Below are 24,365 nucleotides of genomic sequence, written 5' to 3'. Positions count from 1 at the left end.
GCTTTTGAGGATGCGGGTGCGAGGGCTTGGGACTCATGTGCTCATATATGTATGTGTATTTACATTATATATATTTATGTAGTGTGTGAGAGTGCAGCGGAGGAGGTGGCGATTTTTCGAAGGATTTGAGTGTAAGCATGCAGGTGTGTGTCTGGCGTCGCCGATTCCAAGCTGTGTTTTTCGAAGCAAACCGCGTAGCGAGTCTGTGGATGGAAGAAGGAGGAGAGTAGTGCGGCGGAGAGGCGTCCGCGCCGCGTGTCTACAGCCGTTGTCATATCTCCGCTGTTTTTCGGCGCTAGGAGGAAGAGAGCGAAAGCGAAAGGAGCAAAAAGGGCGACCCTGGAGCCTCTCGGCGTTTGGCGAAGCAGCGGAAGCAGGAGACGTGTCTGCAGCGTACGATGCTCAGGTGTCGCTACCCTGCTGGAATTTATGGATATTTTTACTCTTCGTCTTTTTCGTCTCGCAGGTCCTAGGCTCGTTTCTAGGCACGCACATGATGGAGCATAGGCATGCGCGGGCGCACGTGTGCATGCGAGAGACAGTGTATGGATTCGCACGGTTGTCTTTCCTTCGCGTTTGAGTCGCGCACGCAGTTTTTGTGTCTGCGCACGGGAAGAGAGAGAGGAAAGGCACGTCGCGGCTCGAGGCGATTTTTTTTTTTTTGGTCCTCTTGCCTTTCACAGTGGCGCTCTCGGAGCTCACCCGGTCGCGCGCATGCAGGGGAAGGTCTCTCGTTTCTTTGACTGGCATTCTTGTTTTCTACGGAAATCCAGCATCAAATTCAGGATTTCTTCGTGCTTTCCGCGACACCCACACAGGGGCAGGCGCACATGATCTGCCGATTTCGCGCGAAGAAGAGGAAAAAAGAGGAAAAGGGTAGCAGGGCTAACAGGCTGCATTTCTCTCGAGAGAAAAGGAGTCGCGACGTGCTAGTACACAAACTCGTCTTCTCACGCATGTACGGAATGCTTGCTTACACTCCCGTCAGCTGGCGAACGCTCAAGTAGTCCGAATCGTCACAGACGTACGCATATATATATATATATATATATATATATATATATATATATAGGATAGAGGCGCGTGTGTCCATAAGCGAGGAGAGCGGCGATATCTCATGTTGCATCGTCCGCTGCTTTCTTGTTAACTGGGGGGCGAGCCTACCGTACGCCTACCTCGCAGGTGGATGCGTCCTCACAATTTGAAGTGTGTATAAATAAGCAATTATACAGAAATAAGTATGTACAATAATATACTAAATATGAAATGGGTGTGACCGGGGCTTGTGGTTGCGCACAGAGTTCATGTGTGACGCAGTTCTTGATGGCGTTTAGCGAACTGAACGCGCAGCGGAGCTCTCGCCTGCTGTGCGCATTCGAACGAGAGAATGGACCAAAGCACCCGATGCAATGTCGGAATGTCATCCTTAGAGGAAACCTTAAGAAAGCGGTTCCGCTGACAAACACAGCTTTAAAGCTGAAAAAAGTCGTTCGCGTTTCGATGTTCACAGAGACCACCACACGAACAGAACGCTGATACCGCCCTTCCTCGGTAGCCTCAAACGCCTCCACGAGTTAGACAGCGGAGTAGAAACCTGAAAAACAAACAAGGGAGAGGCCGTGCGCCTCCGATATCGCCCATTCAGCACGCCGACGACTTCAAAAATCGATGGCATTCCCTGAACGAAAACAGCAGCCTCGACAGCCTCCCGGAGACGCTCCGCCGCTACACGCTGCGCATGCAAAGCATGTAGACACGCTCACTCACATACAATGTACCTACACACATGCGTGCTTATATATATATATATATATATATACAGATAGACTTATGCACGCCGACGTAGTTGCAACACAAGTACATATATACATACATATATAAAAACATGTATACCAGCTGAAATATATACAACTACATATACAAGATATATGAATATATGGAGTGTAAGGCGACGAAAAGGGGTCTCTCGCGGCTTTAGTTCGTCGTCTTTTGCGCCAGGAAGAGGAAGTTTGAGAAGCAGCCTTGCTCCTTCTCGATGTCGACGTGGAAGAAGTTCCAGCTGTACGCCTCGGAGCTCAGCCAGGCTTCGGGGGCCTTCTGCGGCGTCGGGAAAGACTCGACCCGCTGCGCGAGCCACGCGCTGGGCGAGGGCTCGCAAGGCGAGAGGTGCGCGTCGCCGCTCAGGTTCATCGAAAAATCCTTCAGCAAGTAGCGCCTGCAAAGAAAGCGGGCACGTGAGCGCCTCGCCGCTCAATGACGCATTCGCACCCGCGCAGCGCAAAGCGGAAAGCAGACGCGCACGCGCACAAAATACATGCAAGATTTATCTACACACTGACGTCTGGGTATGTATACACATATACGTGTTCACGTATATGTGTATAGATAGATGTAGACAGATATAGATAAATACAGAGAGATACAGATCGATAGAGATAGACCGATAGACAGATAGACAGATAGACAGATAGACAGATAGACAGATAGACAGATAGATAGATAGATAGATAGATAGATAGATAGATAGATAGATAGATAGATAGATAGATAGATAGATAGATAGATAGATAGATAGATAGATAGATAGATAGATAGATAGATAGGTGTATGATATGCATAGGCGTGTATCTGGGAAGCGCAGGATCTGCGAAAAAGGCGGCAGGATCTCGTTGCATTTGCACTGGCTCTTGCATGCTGGCGCGGTCGATGACAGAACGTCTCTCCGGGGCGTCAACTGAGGCAGCTGGCGGCGATTATCGGCGCGCAGGTGTAATGATTTGCCCGGTCTTGTCTCAATTTTCGTCGCCTGTTCCTTTGCGGGTCTCGCGTGCTTCGCGCGTAGGCTGCCCTTCGTCTCTCACCGTCGAAAGTGCGGCTGCTGAAACGTGATTTGAATGAAAAGGCCGCCAGGCTTGAGACAGCGCGAGACGCCCGCCAGGTATCTGTCCGCTGCGGCTCGCACCTCCGCGCGAGGATCCCAGACGCTTCCTTCTTCCGTCATCAGCGCTGCACGCGCGCGCATCGCACCGGAGAGAACGGGAAACTGTACCACCCAGGCCGAGCGAGAGGTCGTTTGTAAGAACAGCTCATACCCCCTCGTCCGACGGATAATCCAGCTCACCACAACCGCGACGCGACTCCTCAGAGGGGCGCGGCACGAGCAGGAGGCTGGCAGACGCCAGAGGAAGTCTCTTTCGCGAGCCTGAAAAAGGCGGTGCCTCTCGCAGGCGCCGTGACGCAGAGACGCATCGGCGCTTCGCCGCCGCCCTGCGTTGCCGTATGCAGGCCTGCAGGAGACTCGCAAGCCTCCGCCATCCGCGTAGGGAGATAACTGTGAGGAGAAGCGAAGCGCAGAGCGCTTCTGGACGGCGTGCGCTGGCGTATTCTCGCTCGCGCGTCCTTCTCGCCCTTCGGCGTTGCGACGCGCTTACCATCCATAGCGGCTTTATCGATCTGAGAAGAAAGAGAGGGCGCAGGCAGCGCACAAAAAAAGCGTCTAGAGAAGGAGATGCGAGGTGCGCCTCCTGCCACAGAGAGGCAGAACCCGACGGCCGCGGAAACCCTCACAGATGAAACCCAGCTGCGGGACCTGAACACGAAGGTGTCTCTGCCTCGTGCGGAGTGTCGCGTGGTGTGTCGCGCTTCTCTTTTCAAAGTCCCTCATCTGCTGCGCGCTGCCTCTTCTCCATCTCGCGCCCCTCCGCGTGGCTCGCTGCTGGCGCCGGCACAGCGCGGCGCTCCCTTCGTGACGCAGAAAACACCAGGAAGCGAAGCGAAAAAGGATCGAGGAGAGAAAAAAGGAACGCAGCCATACACATATACACGTACATTTACATATATATTTACATATATATATGTACCACACATATATATACACACACAGAGCAAAGAGAGGAGGAGACAAGCAGAAAAGCAATTCCGAAAAGGGAAATGGAGGGATTTTTAGAGGAAAAGCAAACCCCTGAGCCGCCGGCGCGCGTCTGCCGTGGGGTGCTGCGCAGCGCCGCTCACCACGACGTCGTAAGTCTCAGGCCGAAGGAAGTCGAGACGCGTCATATCCGCGCAGAGGTACTCCATGACAGGCGCGCGGGCCTGAGCGGGTGAGGCCGCGGGCGCCAACGAAGTCCGGTACTTGCGAATCGCCTCGCGTTCGTGGCGCCGCTTCGCGTGTAGAACCGTCGGGCTGAAATCGAGATTGAACACGAACTGTACGCCGCGAGCAACCAGCGCGTCGCTCAGTTCGCTGCTGCCGCAGCCCACGAACAACACGCGCGACGCGGCGCCAAGCAGAGGAAGCAGCAGCGGAAGCAGCGCCTCGGGAGACTCGAGCCACTCGTAGTGCTCTTCTGTCGCAAACCTGCATATTCACAAAAGTGCAACACATCCGACTCCGTCGTGGACCTCCACCAGAGGGACATGCGCGCATACACATAAGTACATACATCTATATGTATATATGTAGATAGATGTGTGTGATGTATATACGTATGTATGTATATGTACGCGTACATATGTATATACGTGCATTGGCTGGAGTGTATAGGGTGTATAGTGGCGCCTTCAAGTTGCCGTCGGTCGCCTGCCTCGCGGCTTAAATGCGTGTTAAGGCTGAGAAAAGCAGACGATAGATCACTTCAAAATAGATCGAGGCGCGCGGCAAACGCGGTTCGCCTTCAAATGGCGTGACAGGCGTATAGCGCATGAATGAATGTATCGGCGAGAAGCGAGAAAGACCCTGCACCGCTTCTTTCGTGCTTAGGGCTACGTGTTGAAGAAATGGAGAATGAAGAAAGCGTGAACTGACCTCTCTTCCCAGTACTCGGGGCTCGCGTAGGCTGAGTTCTTCTCAGGCAAGTTGTGCGTCTTTCTTCTCTCGTCGGTCGCCATTGTGGCTGCAGAGAAGGCGCCAGGCGGAAAGGAGAAGAAAGGTCAGTCGCGGCCAGAGAGGCTCCAGAGAGAGCCGAAGAAAAAAAAAAGAGAAGAGGCGGACTCAGATCGCGAGACCGCCAGATCGCGAGAGCGACGCTGACAAGGCAGGCCGAGAGACCGACGACAAGAGTTAGGGAGATGAAACGGCAGGCAACAGAGCAGCAGAGTCGGGTGCCAAAAAGCCGCGCGACGAGAAGGGAGACGTAGGAAAGTAAACGGAGAGAAACGAAGGGGATGGAGATCCGCGGCACAGGCACGCGAGAAACGAGGGTTTAGACGAGACAGTCATGCAGAAGGCGGAAAAACGCTGCGCGGAAGACGGAGGAGAGAGAGGCAAAGAGAGGTGGACGGAGAGACGAAAGCGCGGCCGCAACGCTGCAGAAGAAACGCAAGGAAGATGTGGCAGAGAGGTCAGCTTCCGTTGCATCGACGTCGCTGAGAAAATCAGCTGTCCCCCCAAGTCGAGTCGGCGCACGAGACCGCGCAAAGATTTTCCGCAGCAACCTGCATTTCTTCTTTTTTACTCAAGAGACGCCCTCTCGGGGAACAGACCAACTGCGTTTCGTCGTGGCTCGCGGCGAGGTGATTTTCTAATTTTCTTCTCAATTTTTGCGGTCTCTACGCGAGGCGCGCACACACCGTGTCTCCGGTCCCTTGGTGTCTTCTCGCGCGCCCGAGAGACTGCCCGAGGAGACAGCAGAGCGCCTCTTTTCGCTTGAGGAACAAAGAAAAAATCAAGTAGAAAACAAATGCGAGGAAGTGCGACCTGTCATGTGCACACCGGTAGAGGGAAAACCAAGTTATTTCGAGTGTTGTCAACGTCCAACTAGCTTCTCTTCGCGCTCTCTTGCCCGTAAAACCAGACCAAGACATGTCCCCTCGAGGCAGGGCAAACACAGGCAAGAGCGACTCTTGTTCTACCTTCCCTTTGTTCACTCCAGATTCCTTCGCTTTGGCTCTGGTTATGCCTCTCTGCCTATCTGTCGCCGCTCTTCGCGTTCCCTGTCTCGCCCTGACCCTTCGCCGCCTCTCTCTTCGGGCTTTCACCGCAGCGCAGTCTCCCGAGGATGGCGCACAGTCGACGGTTTCTTGCTCTTTTTCTCTTCTTCTCTTTGCTGCAACTGTCTCCGCGCCTCCCTGCGGCGCCCTTTCTTCGCTGGCTCTCTCATCTCCTCGGCTTTCGCTTCGCCCAGTCTGCGCTGGCGCTCCATCTGGCTCACGGCGGCCCGTCTCAGCACCTTCTCTCGTCGCCGTCCTTGCCCTCTTCTTTCCCTTCTTCCTTCTCTTCTACTTTTGCTTCGGTCCCTCTCGCTGTGCGCTCCGTAAGCGAGCCGACAGGGCACAGTGAGGCCGCGCGAGGGAGGCACGAGGTGGCGTGGGGCGCGGCGCGCGAGCGAGGCTGCGTACGGAGCGACGGGCGGCGTACGCCTTCAAGTCGCAGGGCGGAGGCCTGCGGCTCAACTCTGACGTATGCATCGCCTGAGTCAGAAGACGCCACACTGAGGACATCCAGGGGGGACGCGAGCGAAACCTGGCGACGGCGAGAGAGAGAGAGGGCAAAAGACAGGCTCCACACGTCACCCAACGCCGCTGTCGGGTTTCTCTCTGCGGCCGCAGGCCCTCATACGCTGCAACCGTTCTTTCTGTCTGCCTCGTCGTCTCGCATCTTCTCTTCATCCTGCCTCCGCGCCGCACACGCCGTCTCGGCAGCGGCGCGTGTGGCACCCTCTGCGGCGCCTTGTGGGACTCTGCGCACGCTCGCGGCGTCTCGCGTCTCCTCGTCTTTTCCAGTTTCTTCTTGCGGACTTTCGGTCTCTTCGCGATTCAGCGTCCTGCCCGCTTCGCCCGCGGCGGCTCGCTCGCCTCTCGCGGCCGCGGGCTCTGCAGCTGGAGCGAAGAGCCCGGTGGAGCCGCTCCCGCAGTCGCTCGCGTCATCCGCGAGTGTGGGACTGAACTCCACTATGGTCGAACAAGTTTTGGAGAGCGTGAGGCCATACCTGCGGAGCCACGGCGGCGACGTGAAGCTCGTCGCCCTCGATTCAGAGAACAAAGTCGCGCACCTGGCCTTCAAGGTATCGCCTAAAGGCCGTCACGCGCTCTCCTCTGCCGCGAGACAGGCGCAGAACATTTCGACGGAGTCGCACGCCGTCCCAGGGGCCTCCGGCGCGGCAGGGTGTGGCAGTCTACGGGCCTGCCTCGAGCCGCACATGTGCAGATAGCCGTGGAGGAGTGCATGCATTCAGTATAGTGGATCTCCAGCGTATATTTGAAGAACTAATGTTTGCCTACTAGCTGTGGGATGGGAGGCTGCATACTCGCCCCTGCATCGACCGACGAGTGCAGACGGCGTCCTGCGTCATCGGCGGCGGTTTGCTTCCGGCTTCGCCACGAGGACGCCGTGGAGGCCCAAGGCTCACTTCTTTGCGTGCGTCGGCGTGAGCGAGCGCGTCTCTGCAGGCTCCTAAAAGCGTAGCTGGAGCGCTGAGCGGAACCAGCTCTGCGTGCGCGTGTCTCCGCGCAGGTCTTACTGTCGCACTGAAGCCCTAAACCGTAAACGCTCTTCTTTCCGCAGCTCTGTGCAGTTCATTTGCGCCGCCTTTTGACGTCTCGTGGAGCCTTCATAGACAGCTGTGGTCTGTGTTTTCTTAATTTTGCAGGGGGCGTGTTCAGGCTGCCCATCGTCGCAGCAGACACTGTACGAGGGGCTTCAGGGCGCCCTGCGAGAGGTCTGGCCTGACTTGACTGTCGAGGAGGCGCCTGTGGATGAGGCATGGGGCGACGAGGCCGAGCCCCTGACGGTCGCGAGCGTGGAAGACGCTCTCAAAGGCATCCGCCCAGCCATCGAAAAGCTGCGCGCGACTCTCGAAGTCCTCGACGTTTCGCCAAGTGAGCGACGGCGGATCCAGTAGACGCATGCCCTTCTCGTTTACATACATCTGTTAATGCATATGGGTAACTGTATCAAGTTACCTCACTGCGTGCGTAGGAGCTCCCGCCCTGACTGCAGGCCATGGCCTCTAGCCGAGAGAGAGGCGCGCAGGCGTCACATGGGTAGTCCTTCGTATCTGAGGTCGTCGGAGATAAACGTGGAGTGAACGGGATATCTCAGCTGTAGGTTTAGGGTGTAGAGTCTCTGTGTGGCCTTCGTGAGCGAGGGAAGATGCATTCAGGCAGGCGACGGGCCTGCTCGCCGCTTTACCTCCGAGGGTGGATGCCTGTCATTTCCGTGTTCTCTTTTCGCGAGTTGAAAGTGTCCACTTTATCGCGAAATGTGTCCAGTGTCTTCGGATGGGTGCCATGCAGGCGGAGATATTTCGCTCCGATACCAGGGCCCGAACGTGCAGACCATCCGCCTGGGAGTCGAGGTGAGCGCACCCGCATGCAGCTGCTTTTTGAAAGCCTTGACCTGATCCCGAGGCTTGCCTCACACACTCAGTCCGCACTGACAGCGGCGCTGGCCCCCAGTGCGTGTGCGGCTGCCGTAAGTAGCGTAGCGCCCTGCGCGGCTGCGTCGATTTTGCCTACATGCTCAAGAGCTGCCGAGAATGCGCGAGGGGCTCAGGCTTAGTGTGGAGAGCGCGTGTATCCTCCGTGCGGCTTCAGACTCGATATGAACTGCCTTTCGGCGCAAACACAGGGTTCTCAGAGGATTCGTCTCGCCGTTGCCGCGTTGGCTGTGTAGCACTGCGAGTCAGGCGGAGTGACATATAGACTTGTCAAGGTTCGGTGGCGGGTTTCCAGGGGGTGTAGACAGGCGCGCGCTCGCCTCACGGGCGACAGGTGTGTCATCTGCCCTGCGTTCAGATGGAGCTCCGCGACAAGCTGCCGCCAGATCTTCTCGGCTCCATCGACTTCGCGGCCGAGGACAAGCCCAGTCAGGCCCTGACGGCTGCGTCAGACAAGACAGCGACCGCCACAGCGGAGGCGGAGTCTGCAGCCCGAGGAGAGCAAACACCGCCGCCTCCCGCAGGTGCACAGGCAGGCGAGGTCCAGGCGCGTCCCCCGCAGTTTGAAGGAGGCCTGACAGACGACGACGAAGAATATGAAGGTTTAGAGCCGGAGCCTGCGTAGAACGAAGCCCCGCCGGGGCGCTTGGTCTCGAAGTGCCAATCACGAGACAGTTCCGCCCAGCAGAGCCCCAGGGACGCCCTCCGGCGCTGATCTAGAAATGTAGACATTTTTAGCACGACGTGAGGCTCGAATCGTGAGGCGCCGTTGCAAAACAGAATGCACGCGAGGCGCATAAGTCAGAAGTTGCACAGCTTTCTCCTCAGGAGTGTTGTAGGCGGGACGTGCGGCAAAACCACACTCCTGATCTAATGCGTAACGTGCGCGACACGTGCCGTAGTGCATGCATCCTAGTGCTTCAAAAAGCAATTTTGTGTCCTTTCTGGCGGCTATGCTTACCACCGAAGAGTTCTCGGGAGGATCGGGCGAACAGAAGCGTGCGCATGATCGAGTGCGTCGGCCGCAGACCCGTAAACAGGGAAGGACTCAATTTCCATGTTTTCTGTAGACTCTACTTGTTGACTGAACCAAGCTGCGTGCTAAATACTTATTGCCGGGTTCCTTCGAGAACGTGGACGTTCCGCAGGCGATTTGTGGCGGCGCTGAACCGCACGACCAAGTGTATACACAGAACTCCGCCTCGAAGGGCTCCTCTTGCTGCTGGTAGGTGCCCATTTAGAATAAACAGGGAACGAGCTGCCGCACGCCTAGGTTTTGGCTTCCATTCCTATCAATACATACATTCCCGCACACAAGACAGCTGCTCTGCCGGGGGTGTGAAGGACATCGCCGACAAGATGGTTCACGAGGACTATGACACTGCCCTGCCTCGCAGTAGGTAGTGTATGCGTGATACACATGTCGAGTAGACTTGAAATCAGCAACCGAGCTCCAAAAACGTCCAAGTGAAACGCACAGACCGCTGGTACGTTTCCTCTGAAGCCGCTGGTCGGGGGCTTCACCGTGCAAACACGCTCCCAAAGCGCCGCCTACACTACCTTCAGAGGGACATGACCAGTTCTGCTCGGTTCAGAGCCGAAGCCGATTGTTTTTGTGAAGCCCAAGTGGGTGGCCATTAGCCACGGAGAGTCTAGGCGTCGCTGGCGTCAATCGAAAAGGTGTCAGGTTGTGTCTGTGAAACTCTACTGGCTGCTCGCGGAGACCGATACTGGCGTTTCCTAAACCCAGTTCGCCGCTAGCACGCGTAGCTGAACTCACCAGGATAACGGGAAGCTTCTGTGTCGATCATAAAACTGCCGCGAATGTCTCGGCATGAAAGAGGCGCGTCGTCGTCGTCCGCACCGTGTCAAACGCGACCCTCTTGGAGAGAATCGCTCGCGGAGAGTCGCGGAGAGGTGTTTTGCGCGGGCACGCTGGCGCGCGAATATGTTTTTTTGGGTGAATGTGCGGGTTTCCACCGGGAAAAAGCCTCCGTTGCTCTCCGCCTGAGGGGTGTTCACTACGAAACTGAGATGCCGTGGAAAGGCGGACGAAGCGGGTGACTCTACATCGGCGAAAAGGGCACGCGCGAGTCATTCTTGCGCTTCTGATTCGGGCACGCGTTACGGATACACGGTAAAGATGCACACGCTTGCGATTTCCACGCACCGTAAGGCGTGGTGTTAATTTCTCTCGAAATGCCAGAAACAATGTTTTCCGGGATCCAGGAGTGTGGTCTACGTAAGCGGCGGCCTTTCGTTTCGAAACGCGGTGGATTTCCGAAGAAAAGTGTGTCCTATGAGCTGACTCGGCGCAAAACAGTTGAGCGGTGAACGCGCCTCGAGTTCCAAGGCACCTGTACGCCGTCCAGCGGCTTTTGGGAGTGCATCAGCGTTTGTGAGGCTACTTTAGTCGTCGTCAAGCCTCTCGCCTGTCATATTCGGTCGCTGCTGTATCCACCTACTGCTACTGCCACATGACAGGCAACCGCCTACAGTTGTGGCCTTGGAACCCCGTGGGCCGACTTCATGTAAAAAATGGACGTATGTCGTCTCCTTCTCTTCGTCTTTCTCGTTTTGCTGAACAACTGGCCCCTATATTTTGTGGAGGCGGCTCGGGAGAAAGATGTGCAGCGCGAGACAGGACAGACGCACCAGCGACATAGCCAGCTCCGCGTACAGAGAAACGGGGTAGTCCCGCCCACAAACGAGGGGAACACGGGACGAAGTGCGTCGTTGGAATCGCTGTTCAACTCTTCGGAGGAAACTGAAGCGTGTTCGGGTCACGCGCCTGCCCGTAGACACCGCAGATCGGGGAAAAAGCGAGATGGGCGAGCGCGCCCTCGCGATTTTCATCCTCCGCTGAGCAAGAGACTTCCCTCTCGCAAGGATAGCCTTCTGCCAGTACTTGGCGTGGCTGCCGCGATTCTGCTCTTCAGTGCGCTTGAAAGACGCAGGGGGGCAGGGGCTGAAAAGACCAGCTTGCGTCACCCTGAACTCTTTGTTCCGCTGGAGATTCTGCCTGACATTCCGCTTCCGTTCATGGCGCAGGAAGACAATACTCTTCAGATTGTCACGGGAGCAACGGTGGTAAAGCGTGTCTCTCCCGGCGAGCCGCAGCAGCCGCTGCTAAAATGGGAATGGACATCGGTCAATCTGGTGATCCCTGGCCTTCCCGTGCGGCCTCTCCGCACGGCTGAACGCGGCGCGATCGACGGGCGCGTGTTTCGCGACCCTTCCATTCCCAGAGCGTTTCACATTGCTCCAAAAGCCGATCTCGAGCGCCAAACTGTCACATTCTACCATCCAGACGTTCAGGACGGACGTGTTTCGTACCGGATTGAAACCAAGCCCCTGGATACTGCGTACAGAGCGCTAGAGCAGCAGCGAAGCCAAGCTGTCCAGCGCGGCGCAGAATTCATTTCCAATATGAACGTAAAGGGATTCTGGTTCCCTCCTCCACCCGAAGGGCATACGCCCTCGCCTATTGTGCATCTGCGCAACGAAAAAGTAACAGTTTTCGAGGTTAACCCTGAAGCGCCCGGCAGGCTGACGCAGCGTACCGAGCGCCTACAACTCTCCACCACCGCTGCGGCCATGTCACAAATGACTGCGTGGAGTGTAGGACGCTGGCTGATTGCGAAAACTGAGTGATCCGAACCCCGTGCTATGCCACAACTATAGCTGGATGGATGGAGCTGGCAAATGATTCGTCTGCGACTTTCAAACCGGACGACAGCCTCGGAGTCGGTCGTAAAGCGGCGCCTAAGACCTTCCGTGTGGGGCTGCTGCAGAATGCATTACGGAAGAATGCATTCTCACAGGGTCTGTTGTTTGCCCTCTGAACGCCAGCACTCAGCAAGCTGAAAACGACACTCGCACAAGAGCCACAGACAGCCATTGTGCACTAGACGTGCGGAAGTTCTGAGCGCACGGGTGTATCAGAAAACGCCTTTTTTTTTACTGCGGAGGCAATTGCTGGCACACGGGAAAACCTGGTGTCCGCACCTTTGCGAATTCCGGAGACGTCTCGCGCTCGCGTTCATGTCCGTTTGACTCTCATATCTGAAGCACGTTCTTCTTTCATGGACGGCCGGCGAACGTTGCAGCTGACCGCCCCTGCAGAACAAGAGAGTCGCGGTGCGTGGCCGTTACACAAGCGCTTCCGCGGGTGATCACGCGCTGTAGTTCTGTGTCCCATATTGAAGGGAATTTGCATCGGTGAAGTGTTGAGCACCTCCTGTCACCACGGTGATGCCGATTCCGAGTCGCTCGAAAAAATTTGAGTCACTTCGAAGTATGTGAAACATCTAACGTGGCGTGTGGTTTGACTGTGTACGAATGCTGGGTGTCTGACTCATTCAAATGGATTTTTCGAGGTTACATGTTCCGGCATCTGAATTCAGCTCTCTGCGGCATCAGCAGTTGATTCACGGTTTGCTTTCCGAGCCACAGCCGCCTCTCGTAGCACGCAGTGCACACCGCGACTGAGTCATCACGTAGAACTGGGAGTCAGCAGAGCTTGCAACAGGTTGCGTCTTGATTGCTCGGTCAATCCAGAATGTTCTGGGCCGCACGCCACTCAGTTGAAAACTTGATTCCGCCGCACAACTGGTAAACCGCAAACGAAGCCGGACTGTACGGTGGCACTAACTGGAATGACTTCCCTTTGAAAGCAGTTCTTGGTTGATGATTCCTGACTTCAAGCGTGCCCACGCGCTCGACGAGGCTGAATCTTCGCGTGCCTACTCTCAAACCGATCTCTCTACCGACTGTGACTGGATCTTCGCTACGCTCATCCCGCAGGTATCCACGCTGCAGCGGATTTGCGGATGCCGTCGTTCACTCGCCACTCCAGAGTCTCTTCGTGCCGGCTAGTCTGGAAAGGCGAATCAAGCTGCCTCCGCATGTCACTGTGCGCTATCCAACAGAATCGCCCGGCGGGAAGTCCCTGTCGTCCTCGCTGTCACAAAAAGCGCTTGAGAAGAGAAACGAGACACTGAAGTTCTGTTGGAGGCTGCGTGCGCGCCGTGGACGTGCCTGGACGCACACCGCGTGGCGCTCGCCTCCCCTAAACCAACGCGCAACCTGTGTAAGCCCGCACTTCAGCGGAGAACCAAACGACTACGCCGCATGAGTTTCCCTCGCCCGCTTCAATCGCCACCTCCCCATGCCGGCGCTGCATTTAGACTGGTGCAGCGAGGCGAGCCGCCTCGCATCTGCAGCCGCCCTCGGGGTCGCGCACTGTGAGGGGGTGTGGGGAGGGGGTTCGCGTCCCGCCTGCCGGGGTCCACTGACTCCCGGCCTGCGGCTGTCTGGCTCTTCGTGGCTCTCGCCGTGGAGAGGCACGTGCCTGAAAAGTCGCTCGCGCGTCTAAAAGTGACTTCCCACACGACTCAGTGAAGCAACGTACTGCGGCGGCACGCCAGGCGGAGCCCCTCTCGCCGCGGACGGTAAAAACGGCGCACCGGCTGTCAGGCTCTGTGCAGCGCCCACGTGTGCAGCGAGGTGGCTTCCGGGGGGCATCGGAGCCACGTGGTCCGCCCCGTTGGAGAGAATGTTGGCGGCAGTCTCCGCGCCCGCTGTATGAACCGCGTACGGATAGGGCGCGGCGGGCGACGGCGGCGACGGCGGCGACGTCACCGAAGGAGGCCACCCCAGCAGGTAGGAGCCCAGCAGCCGCGACACGTAGAGCGAGACGAGAGGATGCGCCGCGCGAACTGTAATGCGCGCCAGTAAGCGGCTGAGGACACACATACAGAGACGCCCAGCGCACACTCAGAGGGAAGCCACGCCGAAAAAGAGAGGCGAGACGCAACACAAGCAGGACAGCGACGCGATACCGACCCCCCCTACCCCCCCCTTCCCCTCCAAGCCCTTTCTGGCTTACTCGGCGTTGGGATTCTCCAGCTCTATCATGCACATGCAGGACGCGCACACAAAGCGCGTCTCCGCGCCGCTCGCCTCGCCCGCCGCAGGGGTGCCGGTGTGGAAAGTTCCGCTTCCGCACAAGTTCTTCCCCACCTGCAGAGGAAACGGGGACAGCCGCATACGCAGCGCGAAAAAGCACTTTCCAGCGAATCTCTCGCAGTAAGAAAACCGAGGCCTCGAAGAAAAGACGTTTCGTTCAGGCGCCGAACGAGGCGCGACAGGCTCCACGGAGGCAGCACACGCCGAGAAAGCGCACAGAGACAAACAGAGCGGCACAGCGCCGACGCGAGGAAGGGCGACCTCAACAGAGAGAAGGGCGGCGAGAGAGACAGCAGAAAGGGAGGCGTATGAGGGTTTGGCGCAGAAATGCAGAGAGAGAAAACACAGGAGAGCAACGCAGACATCTTCTCCGTCGTCGCCTCTTGGGGTCTCGTCTTTTTTTTTGCGTCCCTTCGCCATTCTTCCAGCGCGCCTACTTTTATCACATGGAAGTTGAAGCCTGCGCCCATGAACACCACCACGTGCTGCGGCGGGAGCGCGAGAGGCCCTGTGAGGACGTTCTCCTTGTTCTCTCCGTCTTCGCGGCCCTCCTCCCGCTCGCGAGATGTCTGGAGCTGCTTCCAGTAGCGAAGAAAAACCGAGCCTTCTCTCACGCCGGTCGCGGGGAGGACGAAATTCGTCATGACCACAGGCAGCGTGAGAGGCAGTTGGACCTGCTGCTCGGGCTGAACAGATCGGCACAAAAGGCAACACCCCATCTGATTGCTTGTACGATAAATTCATCACTGCGGTACCAACTAAGGGGCATGTAGTGCCTCATATGCTCCTTAACATCTCAGCATCCACCAATAAGAGTAAGAGAGTGAAGACGAACAAAAGAGCAGTGAAGATGATAGCCCGCATGCAAAGAACCGCGGCTCGTCCGATTCCCAGACTCTCTCCCTCGTTCTTTTCATTCTTTTCATCTTCCCCATTTCGCAGATCTCACCACTCCTTCCTTCTTTGCTCAGCCTCGGCTTCCTCTCTTCCCCCCCTTCCCTCCGCCCCCTGCTTTCTCTGGAGATCTTCGCCCGCGTCTCCTCCACCTCTCTCCGCTGGCCTCTCCGTGGTCCTCTCCCTCAGGACGGGCTTTCTGTCTCGCTTTTGTTCTCTTCCTTGTCCACGAAGTCCCTTCCCTCTGCGTACCTGGTGTCCTCCGCCCGCTGCGAAGACGAGGAGACGATAGGGCGAGACTGGCGCCTGTGCGAAGGGTCGCATGCACCTGAGGCGGACTCTCTGCACCACCTTCTGCATCGGCGGAATCGCCACAAAGCCTCCGCCGGTGTCGTCCTCCGCGCCGCCTCCATCGCCCTGCCGAAAACCCTCGTCCTTCAGCAGCAAGCCCGCGACGTTCTGCGTGCCTCCTCTGGTAAAGCAGACCGAAACACGCTTGCCCAGCTCCACTCGCACTCTCGCAAGATACACGCCGCGTGGCAGCCGCATACGCTGACATGGGTACGCCCGTAATCATATAATATGGCATATAAGTATGTATAGATATGTGGCCTGAATGCCTCCTGTGCTCCGGCTGATGCGCACGTGGATGCAAGTACCTGCAAGGCGATCTGCGGATGAGGAGCGACACAACGGGGGGAGAGGAAAAGCAAAGAGAAACCGACGTGCCCTGCCACGGTCTGGGGGTCTGAACCCGCGTGGAAACCGGGCCGAAAAAAGAAAACTGCGGCGCAGACACATGCACGCCGGCAGTCGACCTGGGATCGCGATGAGTCGGTGCGGGCCTTCAACTCTTCTTTTCACCGCAGCAGACGCTGGCTATCCGTCCGAACTTACCTCTGCAGCCTCAGCACCTTGTCGGGGCTCAGGTTCCTCCACTCGAGCAGCAGTGCGCCGTCTTTTTTATCGAATTTGCGGTGTACAAACACCTCGAGAAAACGGGGCAGGAGAAAGAGAGTCCCCTGCGAGGTGAGACACGCCCGCCTCCACAGTTCGCGATTATGTTCGGCGCCTGGGTTTGCCGTCTGCGCGGCCGGGAACGGCTGGCTTCGAAGAAGCTCGAGCAGCTGCTGCTGTCGCTTCCTCGCCATCTCTTCTTCTCTTCTTCCTCCCTCGTCGTCCCCATCCGTCTCGTCGTCTTCCTCGCTGCTCCCTCCACTCTCCGCGTCGTTCTCTGCCTGAGAAGACGAGTCGGCCGAGGTCTGCGAAGACGCCTGCGAGTCGCTTGAAGCCTCGCGAGAGCTTCGAGTCCTCCACGCGCGCACGCCGCGCCGCGGGCCCCTGTCGCTGCTTCTGGCGCTCTCTGCTCCGCCGTCGTCGTCGTCGCTGTCTGCGGCACTGCTTCGCCCTCGTCTCGCCCCGCTGGTGCCGCTGGACGAGCTCGCCTCGCTGTGACTCGCAGAGATACTGCTGCCCTCCTCTTCTTCCTCGAACGCTTCGCGCTTGCCTGCGGCGAACACCCGCCGTCGTCGCTCCGCTCGAGGCGCGCTCGCCTCCCCCCCCGAGTGCGGCGGAAAAGACCCGAGAGAAGCGGAAAAGGTCTCCCTCGTCGCGAGTGGCGAAGACTTGAGATGCGCAGCGAGCCGCTCCTCCGCTGCGCGATTCGCCCCAATCCGCGTGCGCCGGCCTCCGCCAGGGCCTGCCAACGCGCCTGGCGGCAGCGGACGTGACAGCAGCTGTCCCCGGCGGAACGGCGGAAGAAGCGACAGTGTCTGGCTCACGAACTGGCGATCTGACAGCTGGAAAAGGCTGAAAAGAAAGAAGCCAAACACGTCCACGCCGCCGTGTCCACCTAAAGAGACCGGAGCCAACGCTTCGCCAGAGTCCGCAACACGCCTCGGAAGTGAAGACAGAAAATGCAACATGCGCAGAAAGACGGGCGCGTCAATCCGAGACTGAACGCGCGCTCCCCGAAGGACTTCCAGCAGCCTCGCCCACTCTCGTGTCCCAGCCTCCACTTCGAAGAGCGCGCCGCAACGCGAGTCTCGCGTACAGGATGACTTCCAAGGAACAGTGGCCTGCAGGGCTTCTCCCCACGGCGAGTTTTAAAAATCTTGTTTTGCTGTGGGCTGTGGCGACACGCGTTTCTTCGCGACGGCTCCCCCGCGGCTCGAGGCCAGTGCTGACTCCGAACCCTACTTCCCCCCAACGCCCGCGCTGTTCGTCTTTCTGCGGTACCACTGCGTCCGCTGGCTCCTGCGCACGCGAAGGCGCTGCCTCCGCCTTTGGCGCGTCTCAGGTACTTACGCAGCGAGTTCGACGGCGCGCGTCTGCAACTCGAGGTCTCTGCTGTCTTGGAGTTCCTGCAGCAGCTTGAGGACGGGCGCGGCTTCAGCCGGATACGCATGCGCGACTTTGGCGAGCGCAAAGAGAAGCAGAGGCAGCAGCGGGCAGGCTGAGGCAGCCGGCGGGTCGTCGCTGAGTGGAACGAACGTGAAGGGAGGGAAGTGACCTGGAGCCAGGAACGCGGACGAAGACGAAAAGCGCCGAAAGTGGAAAAGCAGCGCCTCGACCTGCCGGCGCCCGGGGACGCGGCCTTTGATCAAATGGCCGAATTCCCCCAGCAAATACGCGCACAGCCTGCGAAAAAGAGAAAAAGAAGAAAAAGAAGAAGAAACGCAAACTTTTTTTCGCAGATACGCAGATAGGTAGATCCGCCGGTGCAGAGAAACGAACGGTGCCCCTCCCCCCCCCCCTCCCGCTTCCCCTGCACAGAAATTTCGACGGGAGGCTTGCCTGAACTCAGCAGAGCGCACGGGTCGATGCACACGCAGAACTACACACCTACATATACATACATATATATGTCTATATATGTCTATATACGTCTATATATGTCTATATATGTGTATATATATGTAGATATGTGGACATATATGGGGTGATCTGCAGGGGCTACACGGTCCGCGCGGGGTGCTGGGGTACCTCAGGAGGGTTTCGTTGAGGAAGGCGTCTTCAAGAAACTCTGCGGCTCGGCCGGCTGCGTAGCGCTGCGAGAGGAAACGCGAACAAGACACGGAGAACACGAGATATGAAGGCGCGCGCGCGAAAGCTCCTCTTTGCAGCTCTCATCGCTTCTGCGTCTTCCTCGCCAGATGTCTGTAGTGCCGACCCCCCCTTTCTGCCCCTTTCCCCTCTGTCTTTGGATTCCCTCCTTCCGCTCGACTCTCTTCTCCCGAACACGTCGCGTCACTCTTCTTCCTCGCACTTTTTTTCCGTAACTTTCCTCTCTGGGCTGCGGACCTGGAGCGCAGGGTCAGGCCGGTTAACTGTCGCAGTTGTCTCGATTTTCCTTCCTTTTTTTTCCTCCGCCTCGGCGTCCGCCGGCGAGCTCCCCGCGACGACTTGAATCACGCGCACCCAGGTTTCGTCGCGGACGTGCTGCGGCGCGTACTGAAGCATTTTGAACGTCAGATCTACGAGCCTGCGGAAAAAACGAAGCACCGCAGACTTGACGATCCTGAGAAAACATGAAAAACCAGAAGACGCCGATAACGCGGCGACGCCCAGCCAAACCCCAGCGGCCTCTGCGCACCTGCACGACCGTGAACACCTGCATACCTACATATCTGAATAGCTATACATGCACATATATATGGATATAAATATGGACATAAATGTACATAGACATAGATGTATAGATATATATCCACATAAATGAGAATATATATATGCACATTTTTATGATTCGGTGGAACAGCGTGCGTCCACGTCCGTTGTACCAGGTTGGATCGGGTGCGTAGGTTTCGACGAGGACGGCGACTTGCACGGTGACCTCGTCTTGCAGGCTGCCCGCGTCGCGCTCGAGGCTTTCCATCAGCGCAAAGACGATTTCGCTCCAGTTTTCGGGACCGCTGAGGGCGAACAAGAGACTCACGGCCTGCGGAGAAGAGGCAGGAGCACGCAAAAGCCGCCGCAGACCTTTTCCGCACGCGTGAACCCGCGCCGCCGCGAAAAGAAGGCCACGAAATGCTGAGGGGATGCGCGCAAACTTGAGGCAGAAAACGAACGCGGCAGCAGAGCCTCAAATCCCAACGCGACCTCTGGCGCCGCGCCGCGCGGTACACGTACACGGCGAGCCGCCCCATCAGTATGGAGGGCGACGGCGCGGCTGAGAGAAGAGAACAAACAACAAATCGAGAAGCACGCACCTGTCTCCGCAGCGAAACGTCGTCTTCTTTGAGCAGGCGGAGAATCGAAGGGATCGAGTTGCGCAGCTCGGGCTGCACATCAGGGTCGGCGGCCATCGCCGCCATCAGAGAGAGACTCTTGTATCGGTAATTCGGGTTCTGCAAAGCGAAAAAAAGCGTGAAAACCCACGCAAACCAGTTCTCGGATCCAAATTCTATTGTGCTTTTCACGACGTTCATATTAGGTGCGTAAGCTTCGCTCCTACGGTACTTCGGAAGTCAACATTGAAACATATCCAGCCAAAAGTTTGAACGTAAACAACCGCGAGAGACGCATCGAGACCTTCACAAACAAACACGAGAGAAGAAAGCCGAAAGACAGCTCGCGTGCCCCCGAGAAAGATCGCTTCTGCGCTGCAGCCTTCCAGCCGCTACGTAAGAGTCTCTCTCTCCTCTCCCCTCCCTCTGTCTGCGTCTCTTCGCGCGCGAAGTGCTCCGCTCTGTCGCTGCGGCCTCCCAGGCCCTTCAATACACCGCAGAGGCGCGCCACCAGCTGCAGGCATCGAAAAAGATTCCGGCCTTTCCGCTTCGCTGCGGTCTGCGCCCTTGCGCGTGACTTACGCCTTCCTCGATGAAGGAGCAAAGCAGCGCCGCCGCGGAGTGGCGCAGCTCCCGGTCGCCCTCCGCCTGCAAGTGGATAGTTAGGTTGACGGCCTCGTATAGCACCGCGTGCTGTATGGCTGATGGAGGCTCGAACGCGGGCGCGGCACCTTCGCCACTCTTGGAAGCCCCAGAGCTCTTCCGCCGCGCGCCGTCTGCCGCGCCTGGCTGCTTCGCGAAGCGCGAGAGCGAGCTGAGACGCGCAGCGAGCGAGGCGCGGAAGGCGGAGAAGGACTGCGTCTTGCGCATGCGAAGCGCCGAAGACGAACCCGCGCGAAGCACCTGACTCGCGCACCGCACGCACATGCACACGTGAGCGCGAACAATCTGTAAAAGCTGCGCCGCCGTCTACGCACACGTCAAGTCAGCTTGCAAATACAATTAGGTATATTTTCTTCTAAACTTTTCTCTAAAGTAAAGAACAAGAAAACTTTAGACGCACACGTCGAGCAAGCTGACTTGACACACGCACCGTCGCGCCTCCCGCGCATGATAAACCGTCCAACGAGTTATATACACGCGCCGCTCAGCATATATATATATATATATATATATATATATATACGTACATATATATACATATATACGTATAGAAGGATATACTTATGTGCCTGAGGCGGATATATAGCTACCCGCCTGCGGCAGACGCGAGCGTCCGCCGTTGAGAGTCACAGCGCATGTGCCTGTCTGCGCCGACGGCGGCCTCCAGAGGGAGATGCATGCACTCGCGTCTGAAGAAGAAGGAGACGTTCTGGCGCGCCTGCAGTCAACAAAAACCCGGTGCGATTCGAGTTGCGGAGAGCTTGCTTACTTCCTCTTCGACGGGACCGAAGGTCTGCGCGAAGACGTTTTTCACGATTTCGTTGAGGGCGAGCACGACGGCCTCGCGCTGCTGTTCAATGACGGTGTCTTCGTCGGGAGCCGCGGCGCGGTCGCCATCTCCGCGCGCGTCTTCTCTAGCGACTTGGAAAAGCTGGAGGAGCTGAAGCAGCCGCACCGCGAGCCACGGCGCGGGCGCCCCGTGGTAGACGAAGGCGTGCGGGACGTCTCTGGAGATGATGCGCGCGAGCGTGTTGATCACGGAGAGCTGCAGCTGCTGCTGCCAGCGATGGAGGCTCTGGGTCCGGGAGACTGCGAAGACAATCAAGTTCGTCAGCGCCAGCAGCACCGCGACGTCCTGCTCAAAAAGCAGCGCCTGCCCCAGCCGCGGCGCCCAGACTCCGCAGGGCATCAGCGAAGGCTCCAGGCGGAAAAACAACAACATGCAGCTGTAGGCCTTCTGCCGCAGCAGCGGCGGAGCCGACGAGGAAGGATTCGCGAGCGCTTGCATCTGCAGACGCACACACGAGAGAACTCGGGGCGCTTGAAAGACCGAACACACGCCGCTCTCCGCGCAGCAAGACGACGCAAACGTCAACACGCAGACACGAAGACGCACACATACATACGTGCATACATATATATATATATACATAAGTCGACGCATACATACATGCATAGATGCATACATACATGCATACATACATGCATACATACATACAACATGCATGTATCCGTATGTGGGCATGCATGCGCTTATGCATACTTATATATATATATATTTATATATATATAAAGTACGTAAATATCTAGGTAGATGACTACTTGGGGGCATATATAAACGTATGAACATTCATGTTTATGCATATGCGCAGGACAGCGTCGCCTGCGTGTCTGGCGACAGACAGACAGCAGGCAGCCTCGCGGCGAGACCGAAAACTCCACGCGAAAAAAAAGACGCAGCGAGCCTGTCCGGCTGTGCTGGAGAGCGCACTCGCAGCCCAACCCAGACGCAGCAGCTGCGGCGAGTCTTCCGCCTCGTAAGAGTCCAGCGACGAACCCGTGAGTAGGAAAAGAGGATTTGAGAAAAGAGATGACGCGGGTTCTCCCTCGGCCTTCTCGGCGTTGCGTGCTTTTTACCTGCGGAAAGAGATCTGCGGCGGCCTTTCGGTCTGTCGCGTGGCTGGCGCAGTCGAGCGCGAGGGCAGCAAAGTCTTCATTTTGCGAGGAGATGTCTTTTTTGATGGATGTCCAGCAGAGGCGCCGCAGCTCGGCGAGGGCGAGCCCGGCGGTCTCAGAGTCCACGAGAAGCAGCGAGCAGAAGAGGTATGCTGCGGCGCGCTCGGAGTAGTGCGGCGAGCTGAGGAGAGACAGTGCCTCGGCGTGCCCAAAATCAACTGGGTAGCCGAGCAGGTGCACGTAGAGCAGCTTGGTGAGGCATTTTTTCTTCTCGTAGCCGGTCAGCGGCTTCTTGGGGTGCATGAAGCGCTGCCGCACCTTGGCGAGCTCCTGCAGCACGCGTGCTCGCTCGTGGGTCGAGGACGGGCAACTGCGCACGTCTGCGAGAAAGAGAGATACCCCGCGAATCGTCGGAGGCGTCATCGCGGAGAGCGTCTGCCCTCTCTCGCCGCGGGGGGGGGGGGGGGGGGGGCGGGGGGGGGAGGGAGACCGGCGGAGAGAGACGCAGAGGGCAAACCGCGAGAGGCGCGCCGACACAAAGAGTAACCGAAAAAAAAAAAAAAAACGAAACGCACCCAAAGCCGGAGGCGGGCGCGGACATCCGGGAGGAAACCGAAGGCAGCGCAGGCACACAAACGGACGAAAAGAAGAAGGCCTCACACAACAGACAGAGGGAGAGCGAGAGAGACAAGAGAAGACGAGAGGCGGAAAGAGACAGAGGCGAGGAGACGAGGCCGTCGACAGTGAAGCGTAGGGTAGGAGGAGCTGCGCGGCCTGCACTAGGCGGGAGCTAAGGCAGAAAATCTAGAAAAATGAGGGAAAAAAACGGGGAAATTCAGAAAAAAAAACAGTGCCCAGGCTGAAGACGAGCGCACCCGGATCTCGAGCGGAGACACGCCGCAGTCCAGCACGAAGCGGATGCGTACAACAGGAGGTGCAGGAATCTGCCAGCCTGCGACACTCCACACAGAAATGGAGCGCGTACAAAATGACCCGAAAGACTGGTCTGAAAAAAAAAGAGAGCGGAGGGGACCCAGAGAGGTGCCGGAGACCGGGAGAGCGACACGCTGGGAAGCAAGGCAGCCTTGCAGGTTAAGAGAACGCTCTTCTGGCGAATTCCCTCGATGAGAGAAGAAGACAAGGAGTACAAGCCGACGGGTAAAAGGCACCAGAACTCACAACCTGCACTCCAAAAGCGACAGCCAAAAGCGATCGGCGCGAGGCAAGGAGACCTGAAGAAGGGAAAAGGAAGCCTGGCAGCCGCGAAGAAGACGAAAGGAAAGAGATAATGCAGAAAATGAAGAGAAGAAGAAGGAGAATAGCAAGAGGGGGCTTCCTCAGAAGGCTGAATCGAGGATTCTCGCCGCTAAGAGAGACACGGCGCTTGCGGTAGAGACACGATGGAGTCTGAGGCTGAAAGAAGACTACGAAAGGGGCTTGTCTGTCTTTCAGATGAAGACTCGAAACAAAACGCCGAAAGATTGAGCCGGCGCGGAAGAGGCTTGTTAAAAGAAGAATCTAGTTGCGAGGAAACAGAAGGCGGGTACGGTCCGCAGACTGCATCTGGGATGCAGAGAGGGCATGCAAGAAAAATCCGGCGAGCCTCAATGAGGAAAGACAAGGTAGACTCTCTAACAACAGAGAGGCTCTTGCCAGATTTAATCGACTGTGTCCTCTCCTTACGGCGTTCGTTGTCTTGGCTCCAAGCAAATCTCTCTGTCTTGCCTCGTGGCCTTCTTTGCTTGCGCCCGTAACCCGTAGAAAAAAAAACTAAGCAAGTCTCGCGTGACAGCCGAAGGTATGTCGACAGAAAACGCCTCTACGTGCACACATCACCGGCGTTCCAGCGGGTGGCATCTCTTCATTTTTGTCTGTTCACCTATTTCCGGCTGTGTGTGCTCCTCGCCTCTTCTTCGCGAGCGCCTTCTCTCCTCACTCGCTTTTAAGCCAATGCACCCATGTGAGGTCTATTCGTTCTCTGGACTCGCGACTGCACATTGAATCCGAGGCGTTCGAAACACGTCGTAGGCACTGAGTTTTCTGTCCTCTCTCACTCTTTCTCTCTACGCCGCAGTCGAACTTCGTATGCGTGACTCACAGCAGGCATCTGCGCAGTCTCTGCGTGAGGTCTTCGACTGGAGAACGTGAAAAATCCCCGCAAGGAGGCTTTTTGATTCCGAGCTAGAACGAGGCTTTGCCTACGAGACACACAAGAGGACTTTTCGCAGAGGAATGAAGAGAGTCTCCGCGAGCGGCGACAGCGCCGGACAGGCGCCTC

At 57.3% G+C, this 24,365-nt stretch overlaps 4 protein-coding genes across 4 annotated transcripts; 2 read left to right on the top strand and 2 right to left on the bottom strand.

Moving 5' to 3' along the window:
- Window positions 1-1,974: 1,974 nt before the first annotated feature.
- On the bottom strand, window positions 1,975-4,887 carry BESB_080120 (uncharacterized protein; the record flags this gene model as incomplete). The annotated part of the gene is made up of 5 exons (XM_029366374.1): window positions 1,975-2,215; window positions 2,862-3,006; window positions 3,432-3,453; window positions 4,012-4,357; window positions 4,805-4,887. 5 exons carry the CDS (start codon window positions 4,885-4,887, stop codon window positions 1,975-1,977), a joined length of 837 nt encoding a protein of 278 aa, XP_029217805.1.
- A 1,109-nt stretch (window positions 4,888-5,996) lies between these two features.
- BESB_080110 (NifU family domain-containing protein) lies at window positions 5,997-9,000 on the top strand (the record flags this gene model as incomplete). The annotated part of the gene is made up of 4 exons (XM_029366373.1): window positions 5,997-7,001; window positions 7,587-7,815; window positions 8,233-8,294; window positions 8,734-9,000. 4 exons carry the CDS (start codon window positions 5,997-5,999, stop codon window positions 8,998-9,000), a joined length of 1,563 nt encoding a protein of 520 aa, XP_029217804.1.
- Window positions 9,001-10,913: 1,913 nt separating this feature from the next.
- Window positions 10,914-12,029, top strand: BESB_080100 (uncharacterized protein; the record flags this gene model as incomplete). The annotated part of the gene is made up of 1 exon (XM_029366372.1): window positions 10,914-12,029. The coding sequence occupies one exon, from the start codon at window positions 10,914-10,916 to the stop codon at window positions 12,027-12,029; it is 1,116 nt and encodes a 371-aa protein (XP_029217803.1).
- A 1,719-nt stretch (window positions 12,030-13,748) lies between these two features.
- On the bottom strand, window positions 13,749-22,510 carry BESB_080090 (uncharacterized protein; the record flags this gene model as incomplete). Its single annotated transcript, XM_029366371.1, has 13 exons — window positions 13,749-14,118; window positions 14,266-14,399; window positions 14,783-15,064; window positions 15,540-15,711; window positions 16,137-17,048; window positions 17,547-17,879; window positions 18,225-18,289; window positions 18,543-18,723; window positions 19,022-19,179; window positions 19,451-19,588; window positions 20,051-20,371; window positions 20,901-21,419; window positions 22,049-22,510. The coding sequence occupies 13 exons, from the start codon at window positions 22,508-22,510 to the stop codon at window positions 13,749-13,751; spliced, it is 4,047 nt and encodes a 1,348-aa protein (XP_029217802.1).
- Between the last annotated feature and the right edge of the window lie 1,855 nt (window positions 22,511-24,365).

Source organism: Besnoitia besnoiti, chromosome VII, assembly GCF_002563875.1.
Source record: "Besnoitia besnoiti strain Bb-Ger1 chromosome VII, whole genome shotgun sequence".
Taxonomy (NCBI): domain Eukaryota; phylum Apicomplexa; class Conoidasida; order Eucoccidiorida; family Sarcocystidae; genus Besnoitia; species Besnoitia besnoiti.
This window is presented reverse-complemented; position numbering and strand designations above follow the sequence as displayed.